Source organism: Epargyreus clarus, unplaced genomic scaffold, assembly GCF_041222505.1.
Source record: "Epargyreus clarus isolate Ecla_fem2 unplaced genomic scaffold, WU_Ecla_fem_2.2 ptg000012l, whole genome shotgun sequence".
NCBI lineage: Eukaryota > Metazoa > Arthropoda > Insecta > Lepidoptera > Hesperiidae > Epargyreus > Epargyreus clarus.
In genome coordinates, this window is record NW_027332220.1 from 4,279,710 (window position 1) to 4,304,715 (window position 25,006).

At 37.0% G+C, this 25,006-nt stretch overlaps 1 protein-coding gene across 1 annotated transcript in view; it reads left to right on the top strand.

Moving 5' to 3' along the window:
* Nucleotides 1–25,006, top strand: part of Mhcl (Myosin heavy chain-like) — a 346,996-nt gene that overhangs the window by 317,125 nt on the left and 4,865 nt on the right. The window contains exons 25-33 of the mRNA XM_073078174.1: nucleotides 15,081–15,224; nucleotides 15,565–15,798; nucleotides 18,256–18,372; nucleotides 19,348–19,509; nucleotides 21,799–21,975; nucleotides 22,507–22,636; nucleotides 23,113–23,260; nucleotides 23,446–23,551; nucleotides 24,235–24,432. Of these exons, the coding sequence (XP_072934275.1) occupies nucleotides 15,081–15,224; nucleotides 15,565–15,798; nucleotides 18,256–18,372; nucleotides 19,348–19,509; nucleotides 21,799–21,975; nucleotides 22,507–22,636; nucleotides 23,113–23,260; nucleotides 23,446–23,551; nucleotides 24,235–24,432 (1,416 nt within the window). The remainder of the gene's footprint in view (nucleotides 1–15,080; nucleotides 15,225–15,564; nucleotides 15,799–18,255; nucleotides 18,373–19,347; nucleotides 19,510–21,798; nucleotides 21,976–22,506; nucleotides 22,637–23,112; nucleotides 23,261–23,445; nucleotides 23,552–24,234; nucleotides 24,433–25,006) is intronic.

Sequence of the window (25,006 nt, forward strand, 5' to 3'; positions counted from 1 at the left end):
TCGGTCTGATTGTTTCTTTTATTTTTCTCTTTTTTTCGAGTTCCTTCTTTCTGTGAGAAAAATAATTGCACTCGTGACTTTTATTTATTTTTTTTATTTATTTATTTAAATTTCTTGTCACACCTTAAACTAGTGTAGCAAAGGGTAAACTTAATGCCTAATGGCATTCTCTGCCAGTCAACCCTGGGCGATGGCGATAACATGTGGTAGGCTTCTAAATCAAAACAATAAACTGCATACAATAAAATGACATAATATACTAAATACAAAAAAATAAAAGTACAATTATACATATAATATACGTATATATGTAATACAACTAAATATGTATATACATATAAATATATAAATATATAAATAATGTGGACTATGAAAAATTGATAGACTCATCTGACAAATGACTGTCGTAAATAATGCTCCCGTACCAGTCTCTTAAAGGTGGTTTTAGAAGGTGCTTTCCTGATATTTTCGGGCAGAGCGTTCCAGAGTAGAATTGCCTGTACTGTGAAGGAATACTGGAAAAAACCACTTTTATGTGGTGGAATATTGACTTTTAAAATTCTTGAAGAGCGTAGCCCACTGGCGCGATCCGTACAGTGGAACTGAAATTTTTCCTTTAGATACGGAGGAGAAGTTGGATCATGTAAGATGGAATACAGAACCAGGAGAATTCTAGAGTTACGCCTTTGACGAATAGTTAGCCATTTAAGCTGACGTCTGAAGTTAGAGATATGGTCATACTTGCGTAAATTAAAAACAAATCGGATACAGTTGTTCAAGAGGCGGTCTAGCTTATCTATATCTATTTCTATTTTTATTTCGAATAATCTATATCTATTTTTATTTCGAATAATCGGTATTTTTGTTTTATTTTTACAACACCGAGCAAAGCTCGGTCATCCAGGTACTTTGACTTTATTTAAAGCATATAATTAATCGAGTTATCGAATAATGTTACTAGACCTTCCTTATGTGTGAGATTTCTTACTACTATGGGGATCAACCAATAATTGTATATTAAATCAAATATCGTGATTCGTGATATTTTTTACCAGAAAGAAACCAAGTGTCTCTAAAGAAAAAATAAAATAAATATATTGAAATATATTCATCATCCAGTATACACTACTGTACTAAGTAAAGCGAAAAAAAGGTAAGAAAAAACATTCATATATTTCTTATGTAGATTATTAGAAAAACAAAATAGGAGTCGACCTGTTTTTGAATCTGAGGACTTATGAGTAAAATATCATTTTAACGCGACTTTTTGTTATGCCAGTTAAAGTAACAAAAATATAATATAATTTATATCAAACAAGAATAAAGGTAGAAAAAATACTTTTTTTATCAAAGATATATTTCTTTTATTATTAACATTTTAAGATAATACAATTTACATAACCATCTTGAGATCAATATTTTTAAAGGTAATATAGACAGTATTTTACAAAAATGTTAATGTTTTAGTAAATGTTATTGGAAAATAATTTTTAAGTCAAAGTAATTATATAACATTGGCTAAAAATTAAATTAACAAAAGCAATAAACGCTAAGAAAACTTACACATTTCGGTTCTTCTTACACAGACTTTTAATGCTAAATTAGTATTTTGTGGCATCTTAAATGTAATGAATTATGTATTAACGAATTAACACGGTGTTTACATAATATGCCTCACTGATTAGTCCTCTTTATTTCTTAAAATAATTTATTATAAATCATAAAAATATGTTTTTTACAACCACGATAATTTAAATAAAAATAATCATTTCTTTTTATAACAAATGAAACAGAAAACTAGTAAATATTCGCTCTTTTAGTAATAATTTAGAAGAATTATTTATAAAGTATTCTTAAGAAATAATTATAAAGTAAAAATAAAAAAAATTACATCATCTATGAATAAAATAAACAAAAATAACAACGATTTTCCTTATTGTGCAGACTATGCAGCAGTGAAAATGCATGAATTATATGCCCTACAATTTACAGTAGTACAATAGTATAATGTTAAGTATAGAAAAATTATTATAATAGAATATAATATTACCATTACAATAATAGAAATAAATATAGTCCGTTCTTTTTGTAAAAACTATAAAACTAGTAATTATAAAATAATAAAATTATTTTAGTGATAAGTGGTAAGTAATATAAATAAAATAACAGAACCAACTGGTCATTCCAGTTTAAAACACAAAATAGTATAATATGAATAACTTATATAAATTTTAACAATCACAATAACATATATAAAAATAATTAGGTCTTTTTTATAATTCAGATCTTCATAAAACAAAATAACAAATTATGCATATAATCCGTCATTAATAATTATTTAAATTAAACGCCAGGAACATAATTTCTTCCATTTTTTTTGTATGTAATCGAGTTCTTCTCTCTGTAATTATTTGACCACCCTTTGAAAAGATCCTCTCGCAAGGGACACTTGTAGCCAATATGCATAAGCGAGTTTTCATAAACTGATAAAGTCGGGGATACACGTTTTTACGCTGGTGCCACCATTCAAGTGGATTATGCCCCCTTGGTAATAGTGGCTCGTCAATATATTTATTGACTTCAATTACGGCAGAAGCTAATGCGTTTGTTGGATTTTGATTTTTTTTCACTTCTTCATCGAAATCCCCCCAAAGTAGCATTTCCCTTCGTCGAGGCACAATATTTTCAGATGAGGTTGATGCTTGTTCATTTTCATTAGAGACTTGAGTTTTATCATGGATTTCCGGGCAACTGATTTTAATATTCGATATTCTATTGTACAACGTCTTAAGGCTTTTTAGATATTTAGCTTCATTTAAAAAGCCAAGCTTTTTGAAACGTGGGTCAAGTATGGTGCTCTGGGCTATAAGTTCGTTGTCTTCCAGGTTTTCAAAACGTTTTTTTAAGAGGTCTTGATATGTTTCTGCCAGTAATTTCACTTCTGCCAATAAATTTCCACGTTCTATAAGAGCAGATAGATGTTTTAACATTTGTTTATAGAATAAAATTATTGACGAAACGGTCACTTGTTTTTCGGAACTGACAACATTAGTCACGACGTCAAATATTTCCAACACTTCAACGCTTTGTTCAGCAATCTGCCATTCGTGGCTAGTTAATACTGGGAATGTATCGGGCTCAAATCCCTCCGCCACATAGAATCGGTCCCCTAAAATTGCTAGCGTAGATATGACTGTTACTTTGGTATCTATCAATCGTTTTATCATAAAAAATGTGGAGTTCCAACGAGTTGGAACATCTGACTTTAATTTTAATACTGGTAACCCCATTTTCTCTTGGGTTACTTTTAATTTAGCGCTGGCATGACAACTTTTTCGAAAATAATTAACTATTATTTTAATTTTTTTAGTTACATTTTCTATCGTTTTCAGTCCGTTTTGAGCCACTAAGTTTAATCCGTGGGCAAAACACCCCCAATGTCGCCAGCCACCTAATCTAACTGACGCAATCATATTAGCGGCATTATCTGATACAACAACTGTAATTTTATTTACTATATTCCAATCAGCTAACAGGTTTTTAATTTTTTTACAGATATTATCCGCAGTGTGACGTTCGGGGAATGTAACGCAGCCTAATAAATCTGATGCTAATTCAGTACATTCTAAATCTTCTACAATGTAATGTGCCGTCATGGCATAATACGCATCGTTATTACGACTGGTCCAGCCGTCTACCGTAATACATATTGCGAAGGCGCGTTTTAATCTCTCTCCAACTCTTTCGCGAACTATATTATACTGAGCAGGTATTAAACTACTTGTTAATGTTTTTCGAGTTGGCAATTGATATGATGGGCATAAAAGATGAACAAATTTCTTAAACTCCTGATCTTCGACTAAACTAAATGGATGATATTCTTTTGTTATCATGGCAACCAGTTGTTTATCTATTTCCTTACTTTTTTTGTTTGGTAGTGGTTTAATTAAATATGATCGTATAGTCTCCATGTCTGGAACATTATTTGGTATAACAGGTGTACATGTACGTGTATTAACGGGGGTTGAAACATTCTCAGTGGTACTGGTACTCGCTGTTTGGCTATTGGGCTGTGTATTTTCATCTTGATTAACTAAAACTCTAGTTCGATTAATCGATACGCCGGGGTGTTTCTTCATGTGGCGTATTAAGTTCCCAGTAGAGTTTCTTGCGTATGCTATCAACTGACTACAATATACACATTTTACTTTCGAACTATTATCAATCTCAATAAAATGATTCCATACATAACTTCTTTTGTGCGACATTGTTCAAAATATATATTATTAATAGTTACGCACACACATACACACACACACATACAGAAAAACACTAGACAGTACATTAAAATTAAATGCAATAAATGCTAAATATTTTTACACGCGAATTCAATGTTAAGAAACGAATGTTATTGTTTTGAATTTGTGACGTATCATGTGACTGCCGTGAGCCGACTGCCGAATCATTTTATCCTCGAGATATCTTTTAATTTTCTTATGCAATTTTAACTCTTAATGCTAAGAACAGAAAGATCAAGATAAAAAAGGTAATTGGTGCGACATCTGTTGGGGCTTTTTCAATTTTGCTTGTCGATCAGTTTCATATTATGTAACTCAATGAGAATTCGTTGTAGTTGTAGCTTTCGTCATAAGATGGCGTTTTTAAGTGATTCATTCATTCTGGTAAATATCGACTGATAAATTTTATTACTTAGCAAATAGTTTCATATGCAATTTTAACTCTTAATGCTAAGAACAGAAAGATCAAGATAAAAAAGGTAATTGGTGCGACATCTGTTGGGGCTTTTTCAATTTTGCTTGTCGATCAGTTTCATATTATGTAACTCAATGAGAATTCGTTGTAGTTGTAGCTTTCGTCATAAGATGGCGTTTTTAAGTGATTCATTCATTCTGGTAAATATCGACTGATAAATTTTATTACTTAGCAAATAGTTTCATATGCAATTTTAACTCTTAATGCTAAGAACAGAAAGATCAAGATAAAAAAGGTAATTGGTGCGACATCTGTTGGGGCTTTTTCAATTTTGCTTGTCGATCAGTTTCATATTATGTAACTCAATGAGAATTCGTTGTAGTTGTAGCTTTCGTCATAAGATGGCGTTTTTAAGAGATTCATTCATTCTGGTAAATATCGACTGATAAATTTTATTACTTAGCAAATAATTTCATCTGCAATTTTAACTCTTAATGCTAAGGTCAAAAAGATCAATATAAAAAAAGGTAATTGATGCGACATCTGTTGGGGATTTTTGAATATTTCTTGTCAATCAGTTTCATATTATGTAACTCAATGAGAATTCGTTGTAGTTCTAGCTTTCACCATAAGATGGCGTTTTTATTATTATTTATTAAATTTATTCTTACTGTGAAATATCGATTGATCAATTTATTTACTTAGCAAAATAAATAAATCAGATTTATAATCGTCACAATATTATCTATATATCAATAACTTTATAACTGCCTTTATTAACTAATAATAAAAAAAACATATTTTAATTTAACAATACTACAACATCGATAAAATAATAATAATTACAGAAATTGCTTCTTTTACTTGACATTATTCAAAATATATAAGTCTCAAACTAATAAACTTGATTTACAATCCCGCGCCATGCTAATATCGGCGAGCCTACGAGCCTTGACTACCGTGAATCGTTTGACCCGTTTGAGCTGTTTGAATCGTTTGAGTCATTTGAGTCACGTGAGTCACCAGATCCAACGACTCGCACAGTTCGCAACGCGGGTCGCGAGTCATTCAGCTCGTTCAGATCAAACAGATCAATTGAGTTAATTTGATCTGATCTGTGAGCCGATTCATGACTCCGGCTCAGTCTTATGACTCGCGATCTGATCTGCAGCTCGCGTGATTTGTTTGAGTTACCCATGTCTAGTTAAGAAGTGAAAGTGTAGCAAATTAAGAAATAGACATACTCACATTAGCAATTATAATATTAGTTAGAGTTAGGATTATTCTTCTGGGTTTTCTTTTGCCGCTTCTTCTCCATAGCGAAACTTCCGAAGTGGTGGTAGTTTGTTGGCGTGTTCTATATGAATCAATTTTGAATAAATGAGATTTGAATTTGAATTTTGAGTGAGGCCCTTCTAACCACATATCCACGATGCGTCGTTTACAGTTATTGACAAAATTTGGTAGCCTATGCTTTTCGTTAACTGAACTAGTGGTAACTTTAGGGATGCCAAAGACAATTTTCAAATACCCAAGAAATCTTTAGGACATCGGCAACATATAGTTAACATCATTTATTGAGTGAGAACCATGTGGTTAGGCCACATGTCCACGATGGCTTGTTTAGAACTATTGACATATTTTGGCCGGTCCGTTCCTATCGTTACGTAACATATTGGTTGAAATGGATTACATTTTTATTATCAGATAAATGAATCGGCAGCTTTACACATTTTAAACACTGCGGACACAACTGTCACACGTATTTCTGCAGCAGAGTTAAGCGCCACTGTGTTCTGGTTTGAAGGGTGTGGCAAGGAAGACATACTTTTTCGAGGCATTTCAGCTTTCTCCTCGGGGATAGCGGCGTATCTGTGGCTGACCTCAGATAGAAATCTTATCTGGGGTTGATCACAGATGTCTAGTAGCCATACCATCAGTTGGACTGCACGCTCGTCTGCTACTCCTATATTATAAAAAAATGCTTCTAAAATCTCTTTTTGGGTGAATCCCTTCTAACCAGATGTCCACGATGCCTCATTTACAACTATTGACACATTTTGTCGCCGGTCTGCTCCTATCGTTACGCAACATATGGGTTCGTGTTGCATCAGTGTAGGACGCATTGGCAGACGGGCCGCTCTTATTTATTTCTTATTCGACACCCAGAACAGTATTCGTAGGGATGGCGATTCTTTTCGAAAAGAGTCGATTCTTGAATCAATTCAAATCGAAGTGTAGTAAATTGATTCACAAATAATCGAAGCCCAGAGCATCGATTCTTGTAAAATCGATCTTCGATATTTTCAGCTGAAAAGGGTGAAGATAGAGAAAAAAGAGTAATCAGGACCAAACAAGCACTGAAATACGCATCCGTCAGCAAAAAAAATGTCTATCACTCATTCCACGACCTTCGAAAATATCGTCTTTTGTTCTTTTTATGTTAAAATCGATTCACTGGATAGATCCATTACTGGAGATCGATTCAAAAAATCGATTTTTTTGGCCCAAAAGATAGTTTTTTCGATTAATCGATCGCCATCCCTAAGTATTTGTCCCAATGATCGCGATGAGATTATAGATGTTTCGACATTATTTAAATAGACTCCACTGAATTTGCTATGTTTAGACGTTTGTGGGTAACTTTTGCGTTGTTGTTTTGTGTGTTTTATTAAGTCTTGCATTGCGTTAGCAGTTTTTTATGTGTCGGAAGTTATTAACGGATAGATTCTCATATTTGTGTTACTGGTTATGAAAATAGAATTAGAGTAAAGATGGGTTGTACTAGGTAAATTTGGGACTAGGTATGCCTGTTCCTAGTATTTAAAAATACGTTATCCAGAAACCCGTTCCACCTAGTCCCATAAAATCTCATTACATATGGTTCGTGTACGCGACACGCGTACAATCTGGTCTTGGGCTAGGTACATATTAAAAGTTGGACTAGGTCCGACCTAGTCCGGTAAAATACCTAGTCTCTGAACCTGTTCCAGTATATACGCCTCACCTCTAAATTAGAGTCATAGCCTGTTGAGCATCTTTCAGAGTCTTCCCTTAGGGTGAAGAGGGGCTCATACCCTAGGGAACCGCGATGGCCATTCACGAATTGGTAATCTTGACACACCTTTGAAGGTTTCTTTTCGTAATAACGTGGTGGACACAACAATGGCTCTATGGCAAATTCCCGGATAAATAATTTGTGTCATATCCATAATTTACTTTTAAAAACTCTAGCAATGTCGGAAGTACGCATAGCCATAACCGCGTTCCAAAGCATAGTTTTGGCACGAGAGGTCCCTAATATAACGTAAATGAAATAAGCTTGCTTATTAAAAATCTTTAAAAGCTGCGATCTGTCTGTCCGTCAATCAAAGTCAATCGATTTACCTCCGTGAAGAGTAATCAATGTTAACCAATTTTTTGCTTACTAAAGTTGCTAATTTACAAGTTGTTCAAGGCAAAACTTTATATATTTTAAGCACTACGTATAAGTTAATATGAAAAATATATAAACTTTCAATTGTGTATTTTACCATAATATCCCGAAATCTCAAAGAGTTTTGTACGAGATGAACTCTTCTAGAATACATAAAGATATAGGTATATATATGTATATAACCTCGAAAGGTTCTATAGAACGTCGCATCACAATCCCAAAATAATGTTCATCAGCCAAATAAACACTTCGGAAACGGCCTGTTTATGTGTGTTACAATAAACAGGATGAGACTTGGCTGTCCTTTTTACAGAGTTGTCTAGGCAACCATTTTCATATTTCCAACAATTCATAGGCAAATATTGGTCGAGATTAATTATTATTTACAAGCCTTAATAAGTCTTGGTACGATAAAGTTATCTATCTTTCTAGACAAAACTTGATATATTTGCGAGGCGTAAGTGACAAAGACAAAATTGATAATCTTGCAAGTGTGTAAATATGTAATTTAACATGTAACGAAGAATCCTAAATAATCTCATCCTAAAGCATTTCCTACGGGTTGAACTCTTCGATACATAAAGATATATCTACGAGTATATCCTCGAAAGGTTCTATAGAACGTCGCATCACATCCTCAAAATAATGTTCATCGGCCAAATAAACACTTCAGAAACAGCATGTTTATGTACGTTACAATAAACAGGATGAGACTTCGCTGTCGTTATTACCAGTTTCCTAGAAATTGTATGTGTTTCGCGTAATTTCGTCTCAACCAGTTATAATAGCGAAATTATAACGTTCTGATATGAATCGGGGTTTATTTATACACACGTTAATTCTGGCTAATCCTAAATCATTGGCGAACAGCCCTCAAATTGTTTCTTAATCATATATTAAATTAAATTATGTTTTGATACGTGCAGTAAAGATGGAAATTGCATGCGTTTTTAACTTAGGGTAACAGGACATTGTCGACTTTTGTCACTTTTATAAACACTTTTAATTTTTTTCATACTTGCTTTCTTTATCATTTACTACCCCTTCGCTGGCCTTGGGCTAATCTGAATGCAATAAATATTATGAAAAGAAAAGTTGCCAAGTGCGGTCACTATGAAAACCTTAAGATGAGATTTATTCATTTTTTAAGCTTCCTTTATTTTTAATTTACTCTCCACGTTAGGTTGTATGGTATCACAACAATAGTAACCACTTGAAGACCATGGGTATTCTATATCAAGCCATGAATTGCAACTTTACCTGAGGTGACCTTAGCGAAATTAATCAATTTAAAGAAAAGAAGAACAGTACTTAATCTTAGTACAACAATAACAATCTACCTGACAATAAAGCACTAGAAACTAAAGTACTAGAAAGTAAAATTACATTAGTGCTGCTATAAATCACAAATAGGATCCGAACTGTTTAGCTTCACGCCTTTTATCTCGAATACCTTTTGTCATTCAATTTCCACAAGAATATAACAGTCGTGAAAATCATTGCGTAGGTTAAGATCAAGGTTAGCAAATCGTATTACGATACACACGGATTTATTTTCATCCTCGTCAGCAGTCAACGGTGGTGCTTCAAAATTCTTGGCAAATTCAATATTGTTTTTGCCAAACGTAGCCCGTTTCAACCCGTTTGAAACTTCAGTTAAATGCGACAAAATATCATTTATATTGTTGTCGCTTAGCCAAATTATGTCTTGAGAGAAATGCAACAAAAACTTGTTGACAGCGGTCAAGAGGCCCCTAAAAGTTTGAAAGCTCATAATTTCACGCTTTCCATGAATCGTGGAGTTTTTTAATGTGTACCAGTGCGTGGTTCAGTGGAGCGATTTGGCAATGTCTCCCCTAAACAGACGTCCTCATTCGTCGAATTATCTAGATGTATATTTCGTCATATTAAACCTTCTTTTTAATTGCCCTTGTACAAATGCATTATAGAATTAGTAAGTCTAGAAATTCGATTAAAAATTAGTATGAATTTTTCATTAGAGGTTTGTATTTCGGAAGGTTGGAATTTAACATAGGTGAGCACTGATAGCCTAGTGGTTGAAAACCGGCCCCTCAATCCTGAGATCCGAGGTTCGAGTCAAAGGCACGCATCTATAATTTTTCAAAGTTAGGTGAGATGTGTCGTATTAGAAATTAATTAGCCCTTGATACACGGTGAAGGAAAACATCGTAAGGAAACCTACACGTCCAAGGCGTGTGTAGTCTACCAATTTGCTCTTGGCCAGCATGGTAGGCTATGGTCTAAATCTTTCTCTCTCTTAGAGGGCCACCTCTGTGCTCAGCAGTGAGACGGATCAACCTCACTCACTATCAAATCTGTATAAAATTATACGAGTAGTTGTCAACCATGACAGGGTTGACAACAAGGACTAAGAAAGGAATTGTCTGTAAAGACATCCCCTAAGGATAATATTTTTTTTTATAATATAAGAGTAGCAGACGAGCATGCAGTCCACCTGATGGTAAGTGGCTACTGCCGCCCATGGACATCTGTAATCAACCCCAGATAGGATTAGATATTCCTACCTGAGGTCGGCCACAGATGCGCCGCTACCCCTGAGGACTAAGCTGGAACGCCTCGGAAAAGTCTGTCTCCCTTACCACACCCTTCAAACCGGAACACAGCGCCGAACACTGCTGTTATTAGGTAGAAATAGGTGTGGCGGTGGTGCCGCCGGAGTGAAACCACAAAGGGTTCTACCACCTTTCAAAATAAATATATAAAGGATGCGTATTTAAAAGCTAATTTTCGCTACAGCATTAAATGTTGCCCATTACAAAAGCAAATATTATAGCAATGTTTTAAATGTTAGTACGTTATTTGATGTAGGTACGACGTACTGACATAACTCACAAATTCCAACACAACGGATCGTTATTAGCAACTAACAAATATTCATATCCTTCACGGTTGGCTGCTCCTGCGCATGCTATAACGTCTCTTACGTCTGTTCTATTGACAATTGACCTAATTCATGGAGACATAATTACTATACTAAGTGTTTGTAATATTTTATAAGATAATTTTAAAAGCAATTACAAAGTGTCCCACTTAAAACACTTCTCTATATCGGGTTTATCGTCTTCGGGCGCTATTACGAGCATAATAATATGGAGGCTTTATGGACGCAAACGTTCGCAAAACGACAAAGCGCATTGTCGTTAAACTGATTTTTGAAGGTCCAACGGCCGTCGGTGGAGCGTGCACTTCGACATCTACGTAAACTAAAATAGTCGAGCGCTCATGACTGCCCGGCGACCGAGTTAGCCGGCGCAGTGCGTCCGCGGAGCCCTCTCGCGTCGGTTCTATTTCGAACGATGCCGATGTCCCGACGCATCCCGAGCCGCTCGCGACAATAATACTGCACGCGGCGGTGAAATGGCACTGGACTTTCACCGCGGGAAATACTTCCGCTACTGTAGGAAACGCAAGCGCATCCACGCGTAAACCAACATGCCGCACGCTAACACCATTTCCGCGAACTACGGGATGGACTCCAAACGGCTCAGCATTCGAATACCAGACGATAAAACGAACGGCAATCATCCCACTACCAATGGCAACGGGCTCCTGTCGCCGCCGATCCTGGATACGACACCGAAGAAACCACCCATAGCTCCGTTAGGACGACCTATATTGCCGATGAAAAAGTCCAAGACCCTTCCCATCCACTTTGAAGAAACCGCTCCGCCAAAGGTTTCCAGTAGTCTCATGAATGGTAAAAAGCTTTTCGTTTACAAACCTTTGAAAGAAGTTCACACTATTCAACATAGTCAACCGGAAAATAGCAAGCTCTTAACAACGCGTTCACCGAGCCCGTCATATAGAAGAAGTATGTCGTTGTCAGTAGAGACGGGATCTATTGCAGAACTGGCAAAGAGGCATGGGTCTAACAGTAGCTTATTAGTCTCCCGGTCACCGAGCCCTTCGTCCTACAGCAGTATAAGAAGTTCAACAAGCCATTACTCAACATGTAGCAGTAATGGGACCTATGTTCCATTATCTCGTTCCTCGAGTGTGAATTCCACACTTTACAATAGATCTCCGACGCCTAGAAGAATGTATCCACAAACTTGTGATCCTGCTGAAAGTGTAAACCTCAACGAACTTAAATCAAAGGAACAAGCACCTGTTGTTTTCGACGCTAACTTATCGTTTGTACTTGGCTGTAAGAAACAGCCTGTACGACAAAAGTTTCAACCTATAGCTGCTCATTTAGAAGAAGGCACTTCTTCAAATTATTTAAGCTCGAAAATCGATAACTTCCTCAAAAGAACCGATCATGTGATGGACGAGTGGCGAAGAATGGGACACAAAGATGAACCTGATCTGGATATGTACTGCAACGGGAAAAGGAAAATCGGTAGATCAAAATCTGCCACAAATATAATGATAAAAGGATTCACGATGTTCAGCCGCAGCGGAAGCAGGGCGAGCAGCGTGTGCAGATCGTCCCGAGGAATTTCCGAGGACAGGACAACTGTGTCCGAAATGGACGAGGTTGGTGATTCATCTGTTTACGATTACTTTATTTCTGGTCGTACAAAAATCTTAAGAATTTCATGTTGTATTTTCATATAAAAGTAATATTCTGTAATAAATAATTCTCGAACGTCTTGATTCAGAAGCGCTAACGGTGGCGCTTGCCTAGCGATCGTTGGCTCGAGATTACCGCATCGGCGGCCGCTTGCCAAAATATTTTTTTCTTCATTGTTGACTTCTTACTATAACTTTTACAAATGCATGAGATTCTTGGCTGTTCGTCATCGCGTCCCGACGCTGTCACTTATAACTGTTATATTTGAGGCGGAAGTGTTTATTTTTTGTAGGCTACTTTTGTAATATCACCGTGCTTCAATGTGCGGAAAAATTAAAGGTCTAATTACGGCACAATAAGGTGCTAATCACGGTGCACTAGATCTAATCGCACTAAACAATGGTCATCGTTACATGGCCTCCTCTTACAGTGACGATCCAGCATTGATTAATTTTGAAATGGAAATTATCAAATAACCCACTTAATTTAGCACTTAACAGGCAATAGAACGTGTGCGTATTCTTAAAAAAAGCACTGCTTGAATTTCGCAAACAATTATCAAGCAGCCAAGCCCACTAGTGGGACATATAGAAGCTTCAGCTAATCAAACCAAGAAACCATCATACAGTTGTTGCAGATAGATCTCCAACTTCACGTCACTCCGATCCAATTTTAGCCGGTTCCCATTGATATATTGCTTCTGTGGTAATCTTTCATTCATGATCTACGCAAATTGTAAACACTTCATCGCTTATTGCTGCTGCTAATGGATTGTATTAGTGCGATCTGGCGTAATTCCTGATATAGGTCAAGGTTTCAATACATCAGTAACAATGTTTCTACTATTTTGATTTCGCATGAATGGAAATCTCCAGAAAGAGCTTCTCTAGCTATTGTACTTTAATGAATGAGTTTTGATTATTGATAATCAAGGAGAAAGTGATGCTTAACTTCAATAATAACTTTAGAAATTTCAGACACGTCCTCTATAGATTGTAAGTAAGATTTCATTTGAACTTTAATGTTTTTATCGATTCTTCGATCGGCATTAAGTCTTTGTAACAAGCATTAATTGACAGTGTACTTGACAAGATAATTAGCATTCCATCTATGATAGTAAACGGCTCTCGTGTATGTAGATTTGATGGTACAAAAGCCGTCATGGAGATTTTGCCTACAGCCATATCTGACATTCAATCCTGTAATTGTAGTACTTAACGCTTTCGAATTTTCAATCATCGTTCACGTCTTTCATTTTTTTAAATATGTTTTAAATGCAATCGAAAGTGGATTTATGACTACCTATTAATTACCTACACACTTAGCTCTTGTTCACCTATATATTGCAGTAGAATAGAATTCATTAAATTAATAGTTTTGTATGAATATATTTTAATGGTGTTAAATTAAAATATTTTCAGACCAACATATGTTTCACGCTTCAAAATCGCATTTAAATATAATAGTTTTGAAATCTCTATAACCACGATTTATTTATTAAAGCTTCGTATATTGTGTTTCATACAAAGCCTATCGACAAACTTATTTAATATCAATCTAAAATCTAATTTAAAATCTGTATATTTATTTGATCATAAGTCAAGGGCAACGGTACAGCGGAAGTCATTTACGCTGAAATATTTACATCCGTTGCGCTGAAAAACATTACGACGTAACCGATAAAACTGACTTGGCTATGGACGTGTGGTATATTTGAGTTCAAAAATAAATAAACAAAAAGTGATATATTAGAAACTATTCCTAATGTTTTTCTTCTAGGTCACATTCAATTTATATGAGATGAAGAAGCACAAAGGGCCCACATAAGTACCTAGTGGCATTCTTTATCTGCTAGTAGTTAATCTATTTCGAGTGTCCGCAAGGTCGTTGTTATGGTCTAGACAAGTGTAATTGTACTGGCGAGCTAGCACGCCAGTAGAATTAATTTAGGTTTACCGATGTCGTATACATGAATTATGTGTTACAAGTCAAAACAAAGATTGACAGGTTTCGGTTACGATAGCTATGTATACGAGTAAGACGCCGCGATGTGGGAAGCCATTTAGTAGTTAGATTTTTACCTCTATTTAGGATACTGGATAATAAACCTAGTAAACCTGAATTTAAGCTAAAGGTCTTCTAACACATATTGTATATATTGTCTTACATATAATGATCTTGAATAACAAACAAGCATGCAAAGCACATTATTTTCAGGCGTTGTTTTTGCCGAATAACATACTTATAAGGAATCTGTGTAAGTCAGTCGTATTGGTGTTATTACAGTAAGGTGTTATAACACCAATTCGAAAATTTAAAACACAGAGCAGTCTTTTACGGTCGTCTTAATTGAAACTTCTATTTTGTCCGCAGTTGTCTGAAGTGGGTGGTGAGCTAGCGGAGGAGAGAGCGGCGGCCGCGCTCGCCACCGAACGCGCCGACGCCGAGGCAGCGGAGCGCCTGCGCATCGAACGCGACAACAGGGACCTGGTCGCTAACAACCAGAGACTGCAGCAGGTTTGTTCTTGTTTTTCTAACTTCTGGAAGAGAAAAGAAGACATAGAGGAGATAAGCGAACAAGGAATTAGGAAGTGCCTTAGCAGTAACGATTGATTGTAAGTTATGGGGAAATTATTAATAAGGACCCAATGTAGACTTAGATGTAGGTTAAAGGTGGTCTGGTAGACCGTTAAAAAGTATTTCTGTGAAAATAAAGAGAGAGAGAAAAAGGACAGTCTAAAAAAAATTTTTTGGCTTGAAAAGTCCTTACTAGGATTAATCGATATTATTGTTAAAAATTGATAAGCAAATATTTGATATTCCAGCGCAAAACTTTAATTCTGTTCTTCTTCAACAGGCCTCAGAACGTCTAGAACTGGAACTGCTCCACTGGCGATCAGCGGAGAACGGCGGCGCGGAGGCTTCAGACTCGGAGGGATCCGAAGCCGAGACGGGCGCGACCGGCGACAAGTACAAGAGGCGGTTCGAGAGGGCCCACCGAGAGCTGCAACTTCTCAGGGCCCAGCTGAGGCGACAACACGAGGATGACCTCGAACAGCTGGTCACGGTCAAGAAGCAGCTTGAGAAGAAGGTAAGGTTTAACAACTAATGGAAGTATTAGATGTTTTCGAAGCTAGAGTAACGTATGAGGTATTGATAACCAAAAATAAATTAGGGTGTGTTATTTATGATAGGAAATAGTTTAATTGAATCAATGCTTAATATAACAGTTACTTAAAGAATGATACTTGAAGAATAATACCTTTACTTAAAGAAGAAGATGAACGTTCACAAATTTTCTTTTAAATGTAATTTAAAACTGGCTTTTTAATACCGCTTAATTACCCGTTCCTTACTTCAAGTAATAAGTTTTAAGGTTGTTGAAAGTTTCGTGTTTCCCCGTATAGTAGCACTATTGCTACAATTACATGTATGCTGCTGTGTTCGGATTTGACAAATGTAATCTGTATCAATCTAATCCTATTCACATTAAATCGCAAGTAACCATTTATAAAATCGGTAATTGGTATTAATTGTTTGTAAGATTAGCTAAATATCAATCAATTTCAACTACTATAGTTAATTACAACAAACGTTAACCAAACAGCCAATGAATACAAATAAAAATGTACTAAATTAATTTAAGTTATTTATATATTTTACTTTAAATAACGTAACTGCAAGTATAAAACATCGTTAGATTTTTATTTTATTTAAATATGCACGAGACTGTATGTACCTATACTATGTATGTATGGAACTGCAGGCTGTTTGGCCAGCAAATTCTATTTTATTACTATTATAATGCAAATTGTCTGAGAAAGGTTATGCATCGAATAAAAATAGATCGAGATACAAGAAACAGGTAGATATTTTATCTGAAACCGAAACAGTTATCACAGATGATCCTCGATTGGCCTCCGAAAAGATACGCTCGTTAAATTCAGATAGCATCTCCGTTATCAATATCATACCCACTGTGTTATCAACATAGTATGTGCTAGTTTAGGAGTGTTTCGTAAGGAAGAAAATCGATATAGATGTTTTTACGTTGTTAAAAAAAATTAACAAGAATATTTTAGTTTTACATTCTATTGTTATTTTCTATTTCTCGTTTCTTCTTTTATGTGATTTGATTTATAATGAAGTGTTTTGTGAATAAGTGAAGTGATAAAATCATCTTTACATAGACGAAGACTAATTTCGAACGGATTCTAGTTTGTTTGTGATCTCAAAATTCTAAAAATAGTCAAGGGATTGCCTTTTTTTACATAACGTTGCATTTCTATATATAAGAGTGTTTTATATTATTATCTTTTTTGTCTAAATTTTCACGTTAAGTAAACTGAGTTTAAGTGATGCATTTAACGTTATTATTCGTATATTGATGGTTAATATAACACTTATAAGATTATTTTGAGCACTCTTTGTAATTTTTCAAATCGGTTATGTTTTGAAAATCGTAAAAATGGTCGACGAGTGCGAAGAGGTTAGTGCCCCTTTAATATGTAAGGACACAGTAAAATTAGATTGTCAACAACATTTTTGCATTTTTGATTACTTTTTTGGCGCACTCCCAATCAAACTGATTCGACCAGTGATTAGCGATAACAGCTGCTAATCCCACTTTGATTAACGTATATGTAAATTGTGCTTGTGATTTATAAACGGGTGTAATGAATTATCAAATTTTTGTTGAAAGGAATCTATCGATGTATTAAAATCACGATATAATGAAGATATTATAGTGGTATATTAAAATTTACATTATTCATACTTTAACATTGAATAATTCATAATAAATACAAAAACGAACACAAATTTATCATTTATGTGAAATTAATCCGGCATTGCATTTTTTATGAAATAATAATAAAAAGATTTTTCAAAATTAGATGTAATACATCTGTCTGTATTGCGAATAATGTACCAGTTTCGTATATTATTTCATAAACTTTGAGAACAATGGATTACTTTCAGAGATAAATATTTCCTCACGTTGTTAAACAAGTTATTGCAAATAAAATCATTATTAATGAAATACGTTTTTTGCAATAATGCAAGTGTTAAGTTATTAAAATTATGAACATATAATTATAATGTTGAAAAAACATCAATTATTGGTGTACATACACAAACACTCGATAGCAGTGATAGCAAAGTGGTTAAGAAACTCCTGCGTCTTGATCGATGGATCCGAGGTTCAAATCCCAGGCCCGCACCTCTGATTTTTCAAAGTTATTAAACATTAATTATCACCTGCTTAAACGAAAGAAACTTGCATACCTGAGAAATCCTTAAAAAATAAGTTTTTAAAAGTATGTGAAGTCTACCAATTCGCACTTGGCCAGCACGGTGGACTATAGCCTAATCCTTCTTATTCTGACAGGAGCCCCGTGCCCAACAATGAGACAATAATTGATGATGGTGTTTGATGACACTCATAATACAGTAAAATTCCTAGTATGAGGCAACAACTGCAAACGCCTTACTTATTTTTTATTATGTATATTTAGTAAACACTTAATTGATTTTGTATTGTCCCCAGGTGCAAGATGCGTACGAGGAGGTGGAGGAGCAGCGCGCGGTGGCCGCGCAGTGGAAGCGCAAGCTGCAGAAGCTCACCAACGACATGGCCGACCTGCGATCCTTGCTCGATGAACAGGTGAGACGACATGTCCCAACTTACCCCGGTTGCCCCAGAATAATGGAATAAATCGACTTAAGATTCTTAGTTCACGTTTCCGGTCGTCGAACAAACGAAATAACAAAATAATCTACTTACCTTATTTTATTCTTGATGAGCTGACAAAATACCTAAAAAGTTCATTTTTACATGCAATGTTCATTATACTTTATCCTCACCTTTGTCACCTTTGTTTTTTTTTTTTGCCGCCCCCAATAAATAAGTCCTCTTAAGTAAATACACGTTATACTTATATTAGGAAAAAATATCTTGCCGTCCCCGGAAATGCCGCGTCCATCCCTGGCGTGCTACGCCTCTCTGACTTTACCGATAGGTAAACCTCATATAAACCTTTTGTACGCCCCTATTGAGATGAACCTTTTATAAACCCGGCCGTTGATATGCATTCAAACAATAATCGCATGATTAACGGAATGCTATCCGAGGCACGAGATCAAGTGAGTGATTCAGTCAATTTGCGCAATCCCTCGTCTCCGCCTAACAATAGTTTGTCGTGCTGTTAATTTAGTGGCCACCCACGTGCCTGCCGACGTATTGCACATTGTTTATGTCTCGTTGGTATTCCGCGAGGTGTTCCTTTGTACATCACACAATTAAATTCACGATTGTGAAGATTTTGCCCAAAAACTCGAAATTATCGAAATAAAAAAGAATATTGAACGTTCAAAAAGAGTTCTGTAAAGAATCTATTTTGAATAAAATATGTTTGATTTGATTTGACATTTTACGAACGTAGAAAGAATTGCCTACGAATCTATTCATGTTGTCATCCCTGTTGTTACCCCATCCATAATCTGTACAAGAACGGTTCAAGCGATAAATCGCTGTAACAGACGAACAAACGGACAGATAGCGTAGGCTTAATAATGTTAAAACGGAACCTTTTGAATACGTAACCCTTAAAAACAGTAAATAACCTGCTTAATCCCACAGACGTGCCGCAACAACCTGCTGGAGAAGCGTCAACGCAAGTTCGACGCGGAGGTGCAGGCGACACAGGAGGAGCTGAAGCGGGAGCGCGCGGCCAAGGAGCGGCTCTCGCGCGAGCGGGACCAGGCCATCGCGGACAAGTACGCCGTCGAGCAGAACCTCTCTGTGAGTAGCTTCGAGTTGGTTGAGCTTGAGGAGTCAGTCAAGGTGCAAAATGAACTTTCCTTGAAAGCCGGGCGAAGCTTTGGCGACTCCACTAGTGTTTCAAATGTCCATAGACTATAGTGACTGTTTTCCATCAGGTAGCATTTCTGTTTCATCTTAAAAAGTCAGCAGTCTTTTGGACAGTGCTATAGGTGACAAAATGAACGGCAAAACGAGAAGAAAAGGAGTATGAAAGGAAGACGCAACCACGAGAAATGTCATCTTCCGAACTTTGAGGATAAAGAATTAGGGGCAATCCTATAGCAGCTTTGTGCAACTTTTCAATTGCAACTCTGTAGAGATACGGTTTCACAGTTGAAGTAAAAGATATCATATTTTTCTTGACACGACAATGACATGACAAGGATTCGTAGACGTCACGCCTTTATTTTTGCTGGCAACATAAAATACCGCTAGCCAAAACATTTTGTGTGTATAAAGAGTTTAAATGTCTTAGAAACAAGTAGACTCTGTAGTAGGCATTTGTGATGCTTAAGACTTTTAAGAGGAGTTTCCGTAGTTGATACATTGAAATATATTCAAATGAATACCTAGAAAGACCTTTGACAAATTGATTATATGCTAAACAAATGGTGACAGCATTTAATAACAATCAATAACAGCATTTATCTACATCCATAAAAACATTAAGAATATATTTTGTAATCGTTTGATAGTTGCTCTTGTGTAGGGTGTACCCCTTTAATGTGTATAAAAGGATTATTTCTCTTAATTTGTAATATTTCAAAGACTCGTAGAAACATGAGATATGACAAAAATAAAATCATATTTTATTTCTGATCCAGCAATCCTCCTTCTGAAGGATTGCTGTGTCATGTGCTGCTGTTACTCTCATATGGTCCTGGACTTTATTCAAGACGAAAACTGAATTCTTAAAAGATGAATTTTAATTTCTGTATTTTTTTTAATTTTGATGCGTATTTCCGTCAGTGTTATTTGGCACTATAGAGTTAGGCTGAAAAATTTACGAGCTGACCTTCAGCCAAATATCAAAGGAATTGCAATAGTACGTAATGCAATCATATATTTTTTTTTTTTTATAATATAAGAGTAGCAGACGAGCATGCAGTCCACCTGATGGTAAGTGGCTACTGCCGCCCATGGACATCTGTAATCAACCCCAGATAGGATTAGATATTCCTACCTGAGGTCGGCCACAGATGCGCCGCTACCCCTGAGGACGAAGCTGGAACGCCTCGGAAAAGTCTGTCTCCCTTACCACACCCTTTAAACCGGAACACAGCAGCGCTTAACACTGCTGTTATTAGGTAGAAATAGGTGTGGCGGTGGTGCCGCTGGAGTCGAACCACAAAGGGTTCTACCACCTTTATATGGATATCCATATTTCCTTATGGATGGCTCATTACTCCTCACATATGGTACATGGCTACCATAACACAAGATACGTAAAGTCTTAGTATACGCTAAGTCTGTAGAAAGCCTCTCACTTCTACTTTTCCTTGTAGGTACAACATAATCCGGACCTCTCGTAAACACTTAAATTTAATGTCACCGTATAATATCATTTAGCGAAGCAGGTTGTTAATTGAGAGGCCAATTAAACTAAATGTCCACGATTAGTGTAACGATAAAACACAACATAGTGTTCAGTTAAGTCGATAGACATATTTTATAAGTCTAAGTGGCCTGGTAAGACACGATTCGGTAAAATCGTCTTTGGAATCAGAAATTAATATTTATATCAGCGATTCTTCGATGGATCAGGTATTTTATATTATTGATAGAATTTTATATACAGTTAAGTTTCAAAGGTAGATAAAATCGGGGTTGCGTATATTATTAACTGTTGTGTAGTACGGAAAGTTAGCCCTTTCGTTCACTTTGTCAACTATAATTACTTTTTGTGATTAGAGTTTTATTAGTGATACTATAGAATGGTACAGTCATGTATCCAGTTTGAAAAGGGAAGGTTTACAGGCTTCGTATTCATATAGGTCCCGTAACTCCTTTGCGCTTTTTCGCTATTACTTTATATCGCTATAGTTTTGAAAATGGTCATCCACTTATACGTAATATTTCACCTTAATTATTTCATTCATTCATTATTTCGTTTTATTAAATAAACATTAAGTAAAACGAGTAACCTGAATAATAAATGACCCAAAACTTGTGCAGATTAAGAAATATAATTTTGTAATGATTGTATGATGTAACAAAATGTATTACGTTGTACCTTATTGTATTGTAAAGTAACAATTTGTGTTGCAGGAAGCTCGGCTGGAGATCGAGTTGAAGGAAGAGCGGCTGTCGGGGATGGCCCGCGAGCTGGAGGAGCGTGGCGGCGGCGGCGACGAGCTGGCGGCGCTGCGCAGAGCCCGCGCGGAGCTGGAGCGCCGCGTGCGCGACCAGGAGGAGGAGCTGGACGACCTCGCGGGGCAGATACAGGTGAGGGAGAGAGAGAGAAGACAGGTAGGTGTAGGTGAAGAGGGGAGTTCAGGAGTGGAGTTCGCGCTGGAAGAATGAGGAGAAACGGGTGTGGAGGATTGGGGAAGGGAGTTTTCAGATGCGTTATATGCAGAGTAATAACAGATAAGAAAGATGAAGGGGGAGATTATAAATGTTGATATTTTTGGTGTACTAAACGTTGAGAAAGGTGATAGGATTTAAAAAACAATTGAAGCCAGAGGATAGATATTCGATAGGCGGGATTAAGAGGGGATTACAGATGTAGGGTTGTGGAGGTGTGTTCTAGAATCGAGCTGCAGCTGCAATTATAGGGAATGAACCTGAAGTAGCTTGTTAGTAATGGAGACTATGCAGTGGTGCTGCGCTGCGCCGAGCTGAATAGATAAAAAATACTGCTAAATAGTATTCTAAAAATATTTCTAACGTATCCTAAATATATTCCAAAGGTATTCTACAGTCATGTACGGTCATGTATCGTATATTAATTAATAATTGTACCCCGTTTCGCAGTTGCTGGAGAGCTCGAAGCTGCGCCTGGAGATGCTGCTGGAGCAGCAGCGCAAGGAGGCGCGGCTGGAGGCGGCCGCGCGCGACGACGAGATGGAGGAGACGCGCGCAAACGCCGCCAAGAAACTCAAGAGTTAGTCGATCGTTTGTTTGTTTTTTGTTTTATGTTCTTCTGGGCACGGGTTTTGCCGTTATCGAGAGCGTGCTCTACGATATATTCGTGCAAATTGATGTTGGAATGTTTAGATTAGTAATAGCTAATTAGGTAATCTGGATTGAATACTCTGAAAATGTCTATACATTTCCTATAACAAAGTCCCAGTAAAATAAGTTGGGGGTTTTGCCAACTTATTTTACTGGTCTGCAGTTTTGATGAAAATATACAATAAAGTTTTGTGTGTTCTGGTGTGTTCTAGCTTGAGAAGGGCACGTTTTTTAACTTCGACTTAGTCGTCACGGGTAGCAACTGTCGATGAACGAACTTAGATTGAAGTCCAATATAATCGGGGATTCATTTGATGTCTCTAAGAGACACTAGGAGCCACTCTCCATCAAGTGGACCACATGCTCGTTTGCCCCTTCTTTCACACATTAACGCTTTGTCCATAGTGCTGGAGAGCCAGCTGGAAAGCGAGCACTCCGAGCGGAGTCTGCTGTTGCGCGAGAGACACGAGCTGGAGCGGCGGCTGGCCGCACTCGAGGAGACCGCGCGCCAGGAGAACCAGGAGCAGGCGCAGCTGGTGCAGCGGCTCAAGAGGTACGTGTGTGTGTGCGGCCGGTGACGTCACCGCACCCGAGCAGACCGCGCGCCAGGAGAATCAGAAGCCATGATGACGTCACCACGTCACGTGACTGCAGATGTGTGCACCATAACTGGTAGAGGGTTCTGGCTTAATTTCTGTACAGGCATTTTAATGACGAATATTCATAACTCTATTTCAGGGACCTGAAAAGATACAGAGCGTTGCTCCGCGACGCTCAAACGATGCTCGAACAGAAAGAGAAGGAGGGTGGCGGCAAGGCGCAGATCAGACAATTGAAGAATCAGGTAATTGGGCAAAAATTATCTTAAATCTTGCTACTTTAACTTACTACTTAAATAAAATCGGCGCGTTGAGATTGACATGACAATTTAAGACTACCTTTATTTTTTTTAATCTTTGTACATAACATTACACATGTTAGCTGAATTACTTAATAACTTCGCAAGTCAACTCCATAACTCTTCAAGAGATTATCCTCGATACGTTATTCGACTCCATAATTGTACACTTATACAACAGTGTTCGACTTCAGGCAGATTCTTAATCCCTACTGGGGTTGATTATAGATGCCCCTTAGCGACAGTTCTCATTAAACTGGTCCCCTTGGTACTATAGTCCGCGCCAAACTGCAAGTCTGCTTTGAATTTAATGCGCGCTGTTGTTGTTGCGCGAAGTTGTTAGTCAGAGAGCCATTGCGGTCCAACACAACTACAAGCATATACTCTGTAGCAACAGTAAGGGCACACCAACTGCGCTATGTACCCGCGGACGAGAGCGGGCCAGTGGAGGTTATCGGGAGGGGTCCCGCGCTGTCTTTGTCCTACTAATATCTACAATTTACTATTGCGACGCGACTTGTTTTTATATTCGACCGCATTGGTTCTCCGACTACACTGGCGCGGGCTCTACCAGGTGTCATGTTAGTTTGCTGCTATGTTAGTTTCTATAATCTATATACCACATCCAGGTGGAAGACCTAGAGCTAGCGGTCCGTGCAGCCACCAAAGCCCGCTCGGCAGCGGAGGCGGAGGCGGCGGAGGCGAGCGCCGCGCTGGAGGAGGCCACGCGGGCGCGGAACGACGCCGCGGAGAGGGCCCTCGTAGCAACCAGAGATGCAGCGGCAGCGCGCGCACAGCTGGATGACGCCGAGGAGGAGGCGGCTGAGGTTTGTAACGAATACATATAAAGTTGTAATTTAAAAAGAAAAAGTGAATGGGTTTTGAAAAAAAAATTACGTTTGCATGAGTTTTCATTCAATTTTTTTTTTATTGTAGGAAGTGAATATATTCTTTATTATTTGTCTTTAATTATGGCTTGGTGTGCAACAATTTATAATTAAATAAATAAGTTACAGTGTTACATTATTGTTTAGGCACAAGTCTCCTCTCAAAGTGATTTAGGGAGTGAAAGGTTTAGATCATAGTTCACTGCGCATGTCCTGCGCATCATGCGAGTTTATAGGTTTCACCCTTGATAACTACATTTAAAAAGCTCTGAGAAATGCAGGTTTCCTTTTTCTTTCAACGTATGAGCAAATGATAGTTGATTTCTAACACACAAGTAACTTGAAAAACCAGATGTGGGTGCCTGAAATTCGATCTCCCTATTGAGAGATCAATTTTCAACTATTAAGACAAATATAATATAGACAAATACAATTTATATACACATATGTAAATGTGTATTATGTAGGTAAATATAGTGCGAGCATCGTCGTGCATTTATCTATAGTAATTTTC